Source organism: Piliocolobus tephrosceles, chromosome 3, assembly GCF_002776525.5.
Source record: "Piliocolobus tephrosceles isolate RC106 chromosome 3, ASM277652v3, whole genome shotgun sequence".
NCBI classification, from domain to species: Eukaryota; Metazoa; Chordata; class Mammalia; order Primates; family Cercopithecidae; genus Piliocolobus; species Piliocolobus tephrosceles.
The window spans coordinates 20,571,337-20,584,346 of NC_045436.1; the positions used below are offsets into that span (position 1 = coordinate 20,571,337).

The 13,010-nt window shown below is 42.5% G+C and overlaps 1 protein-coding gene across 1 annotated transcript in view; it reads left to right on the plus strand.

Moving 5' to 3' along the window:
• The window catches only part of SH3RF1 (SH3 domain containing ring finger 1), a 178,425-nt gene that overhangs the window by 155,397 nt on the left and 10,018 nt on the right, over positions 1 to 13,010 (plus strand). Inside the window, exons 10-11 of the mRNA XM_023228815.2 lie at positions 588 to 949; positions 9,990 to 10,348. Of these exons, the coding sequence (XP_023084583.2) occupies positions 588 to 949; positions 9,990 to 10,348 (721 nt within the window). The remainder of the gene's footprint in view (positions 1 to 587; positions 950 to 9,989; positions 10,349 to 13,010) is intronic.

The window sequence follows — 13,010 nt, forward strand, 5'->3', positions numbered from 1 at the left end:
ACTACTACCATTCATGTGACATTGTGTGATACTCTAGTAATGGGTGTGCTGATTATTTCTGATTAACTTAAACACACGTCTACTTTGGACCCTATGGGATCTTAAACAGCTTTCGTAGTTCTGTAGCACTGAAAACCTTCCCAAAAGTCTCGGGTAACTAATGGGATGAGGGGTAAACTAAGGGTTTGTGAGCTCTATCAGAAAAACATAAAGAAGGAAAATGATGAGTAAGAAAAGAGAATGGATAATAGGAAAAGGACTAGAGGGAGACATGGCTTGACACTGTAGAATGCCTTCAAAAACTGGCTCAGTGTGTCTAACACTGTGGAGGGGCTGTGTCCTAAGTAAAAGAACTGATCTTCCAGGCACTCAGTAGACTCAAGGACTGATCTGGAAGGACAATAGATAGTGTCTAGGAATCCAGCTAAGATTAAGTGCTTTTAGGCTACCGTCCATCCCATCTTTATTGTAATAAATACAGTAGCAGCCTTTCGTCATGGTCTGATGCAGTGAAATGACTCATGTTTTGGTGAGCAGCATCTATTAGATAGTTGAATTTTGCTGTGTTCCCTCTTTCCATCTACTAGTTGCAGCGCACAACCAGGAGCGCCCCACAGCAGCAGTGACACCCATCCAGGTACAGAATGCCACCGGCCTCGGCCCTGCATCTGTGGGCCTGCCCCATCACTTGCTGGCCTCCTCACAACCTGCGCCTCCGATGCCAAGCTCAGCCACGCACACTGCTGCCATCAGTATCAGTCGAGCCAGTGCCCCTCTGGCCTGTGCAGCAGCTGCTCCACTGACCTCCCAAAGCATCACCAGTGCTTCTCTGGAGGCTGAGCCCAGTGGCCGGATAGTGACTGTTCTCCCTGGACTCCCAACATCTCCTGACAGTGCTTCATCAGCTTGTGGGAACAGTTCAGCAACCAAACCAGACAAGGATAGCAAAGTAAGACCTTCCTTACTTACTGTTTCTCCGCTTTATTTACTTCCCAGTTTTTCTTCTTATGTTGTGTCTGTCATTTTTAGCTAATGAGAAGAGTCATTGTTCAACAAACCCTCAGGTGCTCCCCACATGTGAGTCACTATACCAGGTGCTAGGAGTAGGGTGGGGAAGAAACGCAGGCACCACCCCATCCTCTTATCTGGAGCTCATGTTTCTCTGTGTTTAAACACCCACTAGTTGCCACGCCCCGTGCTGCATGTTAGAAGGACCACAGTGAATGACACTTAGTCACTCCTCCATGTGCAGCTTACAGTCTTGTGGAGGAATTTCCTTTTCCCTTTAGTTACTCATTCTTTCATCATTTTGCTATCCTCAAGTCTTCCTGCTCAAGTGAGTCTTGCTTGGTAAGAGTTCTGGCAAAAATGTATGTATGTGAGGGGGATGAAACTGTTGATCAAAAGTGTTATTTATGGATTTATTTTATCTATAGCAGTGGTCCCCAACGTTTTGGGCACCATGGACCAGTTTTGTTGAAGACTGTTTTTCCATGGACCCAGGGGTGGTGGCGAGGAAATGGTTTCAGAGTGATTCAAGCTCATTACATTAAGTGTGCACTTTATTTCTATTATTATTATACTGTACTATATAATGAAATACAACTCACCATAATGTAGAATTAGTGGGAACCCTGAATTTGTTTTCTTGCAACTACGTGGTCCCACCTGGGCGTGATGGTAGATGGTGACAGATCGTCAGGCATTAGATTCTCATAAGGAGTGCGCAGGCTACATCCCTCGCATATGCAGTTCACAATAGGGTTCATGCTCCTGTGAGAATCTAATGCCCCTGCTGATCTGACAGGAGGCGGAGCTCAAGCAGTAATGCGAGTGATGGGGAGCAGCTGTAAATACAGATGAAGCCTCACTCGCTCGCCTGCTGCTCACCCCCTGCTGTGCAGCCTGGTTCCTAACAGGCCACAGGCTAGTACTGGTCCATGGCCCAGTACATCTGACCTTAAGCAGCATGGTTCCTTGAGAGGTAAGACTTGAAATACAAGGAAACATTATTTTCTAAATCCATCGGTTTTTTTTTTTTTTTAATGTCTCATTTGGGGCTGAATTTTAAAGAAAATATAGATGAAAAGTTATATTGGAAAGAATAACCTACGGTTGGGTTTAGAGACAGGTGATTGGAGGTAAGAGAAATTGAGAGTGGTTAAATGTAAAAAAGAAGAGATGGTAACAGATCTGGATAATTTTATTGTCATCATTACTTTTTCCTCAATATTTTACACATTTCCCCTGAAGCTCTATACCAGTTCTGGGAAGTTTGAGGGAGGGTGATCATAGACTTTTGGCCACGTGGTTAAGTGGTAATGTATGTCATTCTATTTAAATGGTTAAGGGAGCCTGTAAATAGCAGTTTATAAGGAAATAAACTTTATGGCCCACTAAAAAGTTAATATTTAATTTTTGGGTTAACATGAGAGTTTTTGAAAAAGATTGGTATCTGTTCAGTGTTTATAATTAACTACATTAAACTTGCACTCAAGCCAATATGTTCAACTTTGTTAATATACTTATAAATAATTATTTTTACGGTTTAGATTTTAAGGCTTGGGAAAAATGTGTCTCAGAGCCCTTGCCACTGATAAGAACAAGGACTGTTCAGCTGGGCCCTTCCAATGTAGAATTCACTTCATCTCTGAGGCTTTAAAGGTCCTTATGATAGACAGAATAGTGACTCCCCAAGGATGTCCACCTCCTGATCCCTGGAACCTTTAAAGATGTTTCATTACATGGCCACAAGGACCTTGCAGGTGTTATTAAATTAAGAGCCCTTTGACAAGGGGGTTATCCTGAATTATCCAGGTGGGCCCAATGTAAACACAAGGATGTTCTTAAAAGGGAGGCAGGAAGTTCAGGGCCAGAGAAGGAGACGTGATGGTGAAGCAGAGGTAGGAATGATAGGAAAATGAGGCCACAGGCCAAGGAATATAAGAAGCCTCTAGAATCTGGAAAAAACAAGGGAACAGATTCTTCCCCAGCGGCTTCCACAAGGAACCAGCTCTGCCAACACCTTGATTTTAGGACCGGATTTTTACCACAAAGTTTGAGTTAACCTGTTACAGCACCATCTAGTACAGGTCCTTACTGGTCATCCTGTGGAGCACTCTTCCCTGACAAACGGCCAGGGCTTCTGCCTGGGTGCGTGCCCTATTGACCAAGCAGTGCTCTAGCCCAAGACTGCCCTGTGCCATCTTCAGTCAGCTGTAACTCAACTCAGCCTTCCAACCATTGTTCTTTATTTTGAGGGCCCACATAGAAAATGCAGATCTCCTTTCTACATGGTGCCCTGAGGTATTTGCAGATTTGTCCCCTTGTGTCTTTTCTCTAATGCTATACTCTTGAAGTTTTCTTTACCTATTCCTCATATCACAGATTTCAAGTTTTCCCTTATGAACTCTCCTACCTCATTTAATGTTCCAGATCCACTAAAGAGACTTCTGGTTGATGTAAATTTAGGAATTCCATGATTCTTGTCACTTAATCATGAATCTTCATGACTAAAGTGTCTTTATACACATTTCTCCATCATATCTACAAGGATGTCCTGGGAGAAGTTGCCAGATGCCACATTGAGATTCACCTGCCTTTTACATCATCCTCCCATCCACAGAGTTCTCCCCATTGCCCCATCATTTCTGCAGACTTATTGTTAGTGGGTATCTCCTGGAAGAGTTTTATTTCCCTTTCTAAATGTTCATAAATCTTTTGTTTAATACTCTTTTAGAATTTCCCAGATGGTCTGCAAAGTGCTTTGTTGTCATGTGTTTGAAAATTGGGGCCAGGCGTGGTGGCTCACACCTGTAATCCCAGCACTTTGGGAAGCCAGTGCTGGTGGATCACCTGAGGTCAGGAGTTTGAGACAAGCCTGGCCAACATAGTGAAACCCTGTCTCTACTAAAAATACAAAAATTAGCTGGGCCTGGTGGCTCATGCCTGTAATCCCAGCTACTCAGGAGGCTGAGGCTGGAGAATCGCTTGAACCAGGGAGTCAAAGGTTGCAGTGAGTCAAGATCACACCACTGCACTCCAGCCTGGGTGACAGAGTGAGACTCTGTCTCAGGGGAAAAAAAAAGAAAATTGGGACTTGCACGTGCCCTTTCTTGCCTGTTCAGTTGACCCTCATTCCAGATTCACCAGATTATCAAAGGTTATTGGTTGCATTTCTGCTGCTATTTTTCTCTGAGTGAATTCAGCCTGTTAAGAGTAGTCATTTGATCTCTAAATCCCAACTCTTCACTCATTTCCCTCTCGTCAAAGTTTGTTCTTCCCTTCCAGTCTAAAGATAATCCTTCCCTTTCTTCTTGCCATCCAAGAACCACCATCCTCCACAGCAGGTCTGTGTCTTTCTTGTTCTTCTTGTTTCAAACATAACTTTAAAAGAGCTCTTAAAAAATTTTTTTTTGTCTTTAGCATTTTTGCAAGTTTAAGCTCATTCTGATCTTTAAGCCTTCTTGAATTGCTATGGGCCACGTTATGTTCTTTGTTATGGGCTCTTCTCTTGATCTTTTTGTACGTGCCCTTTAAAAATTTGAGCCATTAGGCTGCTCCCTGGGAGATCACATCAGTACCTTTAGATGCCTCTATGTTTTCATCTGCAGGGATGATTTGCAATTGTATGGTTAGAATTTCATTTTTGAGAGCCTTCCTGTTCCTCTTGAAGCATCTTCCCTTTTGAGTTTTGGGTCATGCATATATTTTCTTTGAACATTTAAAAATCAATTCTTTTAAACTATAAAGTTCAAACCTGACTATCACCAGCCTCTTTTTCCATGCTTTATTCCAAGTTCTCGATATTTCTGCTTCATCAGCAGAACATCTCCACCCCTCTCTGGTTTCTGCCCTCCCTCTAGTTGATCAGAATTAGATCCAAAGTTGCAGTTTGCTCAACTTTCTGTGAGATTAAACTGTCAGCAAGGAAAAACTGTATTAGAGATCCTAGTTTTAGTTGAGACTTACAGCAGATATCTAGGTATTTGATAACGTCCTCATTATTTCTGTCTTTCCTCATCATACTGTGAGCATCATCATCCATTTACTTAAACCTATCAGCAATGCATGGTGCATCTCCCACATGGTAGTGTGCCTACTGCCCCTCCTGTTCTCTGTACCCAGCTGCTCTGCAGTGGGCTACTGCTGCTGTTCCACAGAGAAATATAATTTTATAATGTGCAGATGGGACTGTCGCAGCTTCTCTTCTAACCGGCTACTCTTTTGAATAGTATTTTATTTGGAAGTCCTGTTGTGCAAAGTCTCAGGGATCTCTAGACGCTGTGTTTTTGTCCTTGTGTTAAAATCTGTAGCTAACTTTGGTGTCTGCACTCTGTGGTTTGATAAACAGGCATCTGAAACTCTGTTTCATCTCAGTTCTTTCTTGTTTGAAATCCTAGACCTTTTCTACCATTGTTATTCTTCCTTCTATGAGATCCCTAATATTTTCCACTGTCATCAGTATAACAACTTTATCTGGACATATTTCTTACTTCATATTCAGTTCAAAGCCTCCATTATTTGATCAACTAATCTCCAGGAAAATGCGTTTCCAAATCTTTAAGAGATACTTATGTATATGTATATATGTTTTATTGGGTTTTGTTGTTATGAAAAGATTAAGGCTGGGCACAGTGGCTCACACTTATAATCCCAAAAGTTTGGGAGACCAAGGTGGGCAGATCACTTGAGTCCTGAAGTACAAGATCACCCTCAGCAATTTAGCAAAACCCTATCTCTACCAAAAAAAGAAAAAATTATTTTTAATTAGCTGGGCATGGTAATATGTGCCCGTAGTCCTAGCTACTTGGGAGGCTGAGGTGGGAGGATGGCTTCAGCCCAGGAGGTCAAGGCTGCAGTGAGCTACGTTAATGCCACTGCCCTCCAGCCTGGGTGACAGAACTAGATCTCCCAGGCTGGAGTGCCGTGGTGTGATCTCGACTCACTGCAACCTCTGCCTCCCGGGTTCAAGTAATTTTACCACCTCAGCCTCCCAGGTAGGTGGGACAACAGGCATGCACCTCCACTCACAGCCAACTTTTGTGTTTTTAGTAGAGACAAGGCTTCACCATGTTGGTGGTCTTGAACTCCTGGCCTCAAGTGATCCCCCTGCCTTGCCCTCCCAAAGTGTTGGGATTACAGGCATGAACCACTGCACCTGGCCTGAAAAAAATCTTTTTGATTAGTACAGTTGTGTAATTGTTCTTAAGTTCTCTAAGTTCTAACCTTACTTTAGAAAAAGAGGAGGAACCACCTCTGATGCCAGTGTCTACCTCAAGTGCTTCCATTTTCTACCCGTGACTTCAAAATCTCCAGCGGTGCTTTGTAAGTCTCACCTGACATTGACATTGATTCCATGTGAGTCAGCAGGAGTGGGTGTTGGTCAACATGCACTCTGCCATATCCTAGATCCACTCCTAAAAGCCACCTTTCCTACAGGTGGGCCACACAAGGTCATCATTTAGTGTCTCAAATCCCTCACCCCCAAATTCCCGATGGTTCTGCCTTAAGGAGCCAACCACAGATTTTCTTCAGTGTTTTAGGACCTTTCCTATTGTTCTTTTCATTTATTTATTTGTTTATTTTAAGAGATAGGGTCTTACCATGTTGCCCAAGCTAGTCTTGAACTCCTGGATTCAAGCAGTCCTTCCACCTCAGCCTCCCAAGTAGCTGGGACTACAGGTTCACACCACTGCACCTGGCTTATTATTATGGATTTTCTTACGCAGAGGTCCTATCTGGTTTTTAAATATTCATTTTATTTTCTGAACATTTTTCTTGAAGTCTCTACTGATCATTTTCTTTCTTCCTTCCTTTATTATTAATTTTTTAAACGAGATCTCATTCTGTCACCCAGGCTGGAGTGCAGTCGCGCAATCATACCTCACTGCAGCCTGAACTCCCGGTCTTAAACGACCCTCCTAGCTGGGACTAAAGGCATGAGCCACCATACCTAGGTAATTTTATTTTGGTAGAGATGGGGTCTTGCTGTGTTGTCCAGGTGGCTCTCAAACTCCTGGGCTCAAGCAGTACTCCTGCCTGGGCCTCCCAAAATGCTGGGATTACAGGTGTAAGCCACTGTGCCCAGCCTCTAGTGATCATTTTCTTTGTTCAAATGATTTTTCTTCCTCCTCCAAGGTGTTTGTTTTTTTTTTTTTGTTTTTTTGTTTTGTTTTTTTTTTTTTTGCATTGTTTTGTTTTGCTACAGGGTATCCCTCTATCACCCAGGCTGGAGTGCAATGGCATGTCATAGCTCACTGTAACTTCCACCTCCAGGCTCGAGCAACCCTCCCTCCCACCTCAGGCTCCTGAGTAGGTGGGACCACAGGCGTGCACCACCACACCTAGCTAACTTTTTCATTTGTATTTTTGTAGAGGCAGGGTTTCCCTATGTTGCCCAGGCTGATCTTGAACTCCTGGGCTCAAGTGATCCTCCTGCTTCAGCCTCCCAAAGTGCTAGAATTACAGGTGTGAGCCACTGTGCCCAGCCTGAATGTAGTCTTTATTAATTCATTTAGTTTTCATGTCTGCTGTTGGTTTTTGAAAAAATAATGGTGCTTGTAGATGCTAAGTGTCTGAGTTTGCAAAATGATCTCTCTCAAGTGGAACAGTATTCTGCTAAGAGAAAAAATCGGAATATGCCATTGAAAGCATGGTTCCTTGGAACTAGGACAGCATCTTTTCTGTATTACCACCCCCACCCCTTACCCCTTGTGCCATGCCATGATTTCTAATCCTCTGCCTTCTGCTCTGTGGGTAGTCAGCCTCAGTTGATGATGATAAGACATCCCTTAGAAGTCATTAAAGCAAGCTGTATTTAATGCGTTTAATCATTTTAGATGAATTAAGTCATCTTTCTTCTTAATCACTTTAGAGGCTGTTCCCTGAGTGCCGTTGAGTTATCTGATATTTTACTGAGTGCTCAGAACTGAGCTTTTAAGAAATGGCTTTAGCTATGGCTTGCTGAGATTGTAATTTATCAATGGACTTGATGTTCTCACTGGACCTTTGGGGGTCCGTGGACTAGCGTGTGCTTTCTTACATCATGGCAAAAATAGCTGGAAGTCGCAGCTGACTGCTACCTTAGAAGCGGAAGCTACTGGACGATATTCTTTTGCACGTCATACCTTGGACTTCCAGACCTCAGGCTCTCTACAACAAGTACGGAGCAGCATTGACAGGTGCTTAGTCAGACCACTTCATTGACCATAGGCTTTATTGAAAGGCTTTATTGCCTCTGGATCTGGGGAATCCAACATATCCTTTATTTCCTTAGGCCTGAGCTAGCTATATTTTTCCTTCCTTTCACTGGTCTCATCCTCTTCCAATATTTTCTCAGCCTCTAAGCTTTAGTGGGTGTAGGGCCCCGCACTCGCCACTGGGTGAGATAGAGCGGTATATACAGCACTGTCACTGCACTTACGCAGGCAGTCCAAGTTTGTGAGGACATTCATTAGAATGCACATACTAGCCCCACAGAAAATGTGGCATTGAATGAGTGAAGCGAAAGCGCGTAAGATCAGCTGAGGACAGGCTATAAAGAGAAATGCAAAAGGATCATCCTCTACCCGGGAGAGTTGCAGGGTGGTGGGGATCAGCTGGCTCTGCTCATCTGTAGCCCAGGTCAAGCAAGTACAGAAATGACTTTAGCACCCACTCCCACCCTCTTTTCCCATTTCTAGCCCTCAGGCTCACATGTCCTTGAGCAGCTTTAGGTAACTGGGGACTATGGTGCACTGTCCCTGGGATTGTTCCTCATAGTCTGATAAATTATTGCTTTTGTCTCCTTTTTTCTGCCATACTGTCTGTAATGGAACAATGTTGTTAGGAATTTAGATTCATTTTCCCAAGGAGTTTTTACTGAGTCTAAGCTATTATTCCCAAGAAAAATTCCTCAGCAGGTCCCTTATAATTTCTGTTTCCCTGTTAGTGGGCCTTAATAATTCCAATTTGCCTACAGGGCTTTCTAAAGAAATAGTTATCTATGAAGTGTTTCATGTTCAAGCAGTGCTTCCATTCAGAGGACTTAATGATCCAGTTGACATCTTAGTAAAACAATTTTAAAGGATCATGTTAAACTTGGTCATCAGAAAGAACATTCATGCTTAAGGTTTCAGAATGAAGGAGCACTCTCTTGACATCTGATTTTCCTAGCAGATCTAAGATAGAAAGTATCAAAAGAGACAAAAATTCAAGAGATGGCTTCTGTGGAATTGTGATGGTTGAAAAAACAAACAAACAAAATGCTTATTTGTATATTTGCTTGCGAAAGGAGAAATCAACTTGTTTCTAAGTATACTGAAGCTTTCCTTAAAATGGATGTCTTATCAAGGAGGTACTTGCAAGGGAGATGTGGTTTGACTTCTGTTTTATTGGCTTGTTACATTTAATCGAGGTGGCGACATGTGAGAAGTAGTTTAGCCCTTAATTCTGATCACTGCCTATAAGCGATAAGGCTCATGTCCATGCCTGTGGAATAAAGTGCTGTCATGTTTACATTTAATTCTGCATGCAGTCAGCTGTCTTACAGCAATTAGAGATAGGATAGGCAGAAGTTCAGGAAATTAAATCCATAATCTGAAATTTCCATTTTATCCTAAAATATCTACTAATGCTTTTACCAAACCTGGGATGTGAATTGGTGAGTTTTATTGTCTTACATCTTTTTTATCGGTTTGTCCTACTTCAACAGAATGTCCAAAACCAAACAAAAAAAATATATAGCAGAAAGGGAGAAGGAGGAGAAGTAAAGGTCAGGTTAGCACCACACAAAAATTAGTGGCCAGATTATGAATAACCAATTATCAACAGAAGTAATGTAGAAAGATCAAACCAAACATTGAAACCATAAGGCCCCATACACCTGCTATGTACCCACAAAAATTAAAATGAAAAATTTAAAATTAATAATGAACGATAGGGCCATTTTGATTACACCAGCAATAGTACTGTCATTCTCCAACTAAGGCTCATTTTTTTTTTTCCAGAAAGAAAAAAAGGGTTTGTTGAAGTTGCTTTCTGGCGCCTCCACTAAACGGAAGCCCCGTATGTCTCCTCCAGCATCGCCCACCCTAGAAGTGGAGCTGGGCAGTGCAGAGCTTCCTCTCCAGGGAGCAGTGGGGCCCGAACTGCCACCAGGAGGTGGCCACAGCAGAGCAGGCTCCTGCCCTGTGGACGGGGATGGACCGGTCACGACTGCAGCGGCAGGAGCAGCCCTGGCCCAGGATGCTTTTCACAGGAAGGCAAGTTCCCTGGATTCCGCCGTCCCCATCGCTCCACCTCCTCGCCAGGCCTGTTCCTCCCTGGGTCCTGTCTTGAATGAGTCTAGACCTGTTGTTTGTGAAAGGTGAGTTCAACTTTGTTCCAGGAAAAAACTAAAAAATGAACAACAGGCTTTAGGCTGGAACGTTTATTGTGATATTTAAGATGTTTTGCCATATCTTCCTAACTTTTGAAACTGAGCTTATGAAAATAAGCACTGAATTTTTTTCCCACTTGACACAACATACTGTTTTCTTTTTTCCTTTTTCCTTCCATGTTTCTTAATGGGTTGGTCCCCAGCCTTCCTTTTCCTTTATTTTCTCTACTCTACCATGCCAAAATTGTGTCCAGGTAAAAACTGTCAATCACTGGGAACTTGTTCATGGATTTACTTCTTTCTTGTATCTATTCCATTGCCAGCAATCGCTCTTTTTTTTTTTAATGCTTTGCCTTTTTCATTAAAAGTTTACATTGTTTCCTGTTAGTTGTGCAGCAACTAGAGCAGGTGTGTCCAATCTTTTGGCCTCCCTGGGCCACACTAAAGGAAGAATTGTCTTGGGCCACATATAAAATATACTCATATGACTGGGCATGGTGGCTCATGCCTGTAATCCCAGCAACATGGTAAAACCCTGTCTCTGCTAAGATACAAAGAAATAGTCAGGCGTGGTGGCAGGTCCCTGTAATCCCAGCTACTTGGGAGGCTGAGGCAGGAGAATCACTTAAACCCGGGAGGCAGAGATTGCGGTGAATGGAGATCGTGCCACTGCACCCCAGCCTGGGTGACAGAGCAGGACTCCATCTCATAAAAAATAAAAATAATAAATATATATACACACATGTATTTATAGATACTGTTAAAAATATTTTACATTACATATATATATATACACACTAACATTAATGATAGCTGATGAGCTAAAAAAAAATTGCAAAAAAATTTCACAATATTTTAAGAAAGTTTTTTTTGTTTGTTTTTCTTTTTTGTTTTTTTTTTTTTTTTTTGAGGCAGGGTCTTGCTCTGTTGCACAGGCTTCAGTGCAGTGGTGCAGTCACAGCTCACTGTAGCCTCAACATCTTGGGCTCAAGTGATCCTCCCACCTCAGCTTCCTGGGTGGCTGGGACCACAAGCCTGTGCCACCATTCCCAGCAATTTTTTGTTTTGTGTTTTTTTGTAAAGACGGGGTCTCCCATCTTGCCCAGGCTAGTCTTGAACTCCTGGACTCAAGCCATTCTCCTGCCCTGACCTCCCACAGTGCTGGGATTACAGGCATGAGCCACCATGCCCAGTGAAGAACTCTCTTCTTCTTCCTGAGCCAGAAGAGTGTGGCTAAGTTCTCAGTCTCAGTTCTGACCCTCCTCCTGACCAAGTGACTTGATTCAGTTACACTCAGAGTAATAAGCCCTGTTTTAGTGATGCCAGCCTTGAATAATTATACAAAAGGGAGCAGTTCTGTTTGATACCCCACTGGGGTTCTAGGAATGTGTTAGGAAAGAAAATATATATTTAATGAGACAAATAGCTACTAGGATTATTTAAACTCAACAATGAAGCACTATTCATTACATTGGAAAGCATCATGAAGTATACTCAAAATAGTGGACTCTCTTTATATCACATATAAATATATAGTATTTGTATTAAGTATTATCTGCTTTTTGGAGGTATTGCCTTTTTGGTAGCATTTTCCGTGTTGCTGACTTGAAATCTTACTATAAAGTGTTATGTTTTTAAATACCTTAAATTCACCTTACCTCTGTATTTCAGATGAAGCCATAGGTATATTTGTAGCCACCAAAACCTGAGGCCTGCATTCATATTTTTGGCACACTTTTTTACTTAAAAATAAACTAGGAAAAATGGCAAAGAGTAAATTTCAAACCTATGTAGATTAAGTACAAAGCTTACAATTTATGATTTTTTTTTTTTTTTTTTTTTTTTTTTTTGCAACGAGAGTCTCACTCTGTTGCCCAGGCTGGAGTATAGTGGTGCAATCTCGGCTCACTGCAACCTCCACTTCCCGGGTTCAAGTGATTCTCCTGCCTCTGCCTCCCGAGTAGCTATGATTGCAGGTGCACACCATGCCTGGCTAATTTTTTGTATTTTTAGTAGAGACAGGGTTTTGCCATGTTGGCCAGGCTGGTCTCGAACTCCTGAGCTCAGGCAATCCACCTGCCTTGGCCTCTCAAAGTGCTGGGATTACAGGCGTGAGCCACCAAGCCCAGCCACAATTTATGATATTTATTTTTATAGTGCTGTACAATAATTGTCTATAGTTCTAATCCACATAAAACCAGCTTTAAAATGAGCCATTACCCTAAAAAAAGTGTTTCTCTCCCTACAAATGAAATCATTTTATCTTTCCTCTCATCTGTTGTGCTCTTAGTAAAGCTTTGAAATTTTGTCCAGAATTCACTGAATCTTTTATTCTGAGAGTCAGCCTTTCTCCTGCTGTATTGGTCTGCTTTCCAGGGATAGCACCTTCTGTCCCTGGAGTTGGTCCAGTTACTTGTTTGCTTTCTCTTGGTCACAAAGCCTCCCTCCCTCCCTCCAGGCACTGATCTGCAGTTTTTCCTTCAAGCCCTGAGGCCGTCTCTCCTGTGTTCCCTCTCATTTGTGGTATTTGTGTGACTCTTTTGAGTGATGGGTCACTTTGCCCAGACTTTCCCTAGGCGCTGGCATGGGCACTGCAGCCTCCCTCCCCCTAATGCGTTCCTTTTCAGTTGCCAGATGTCCTCAGTCTCTG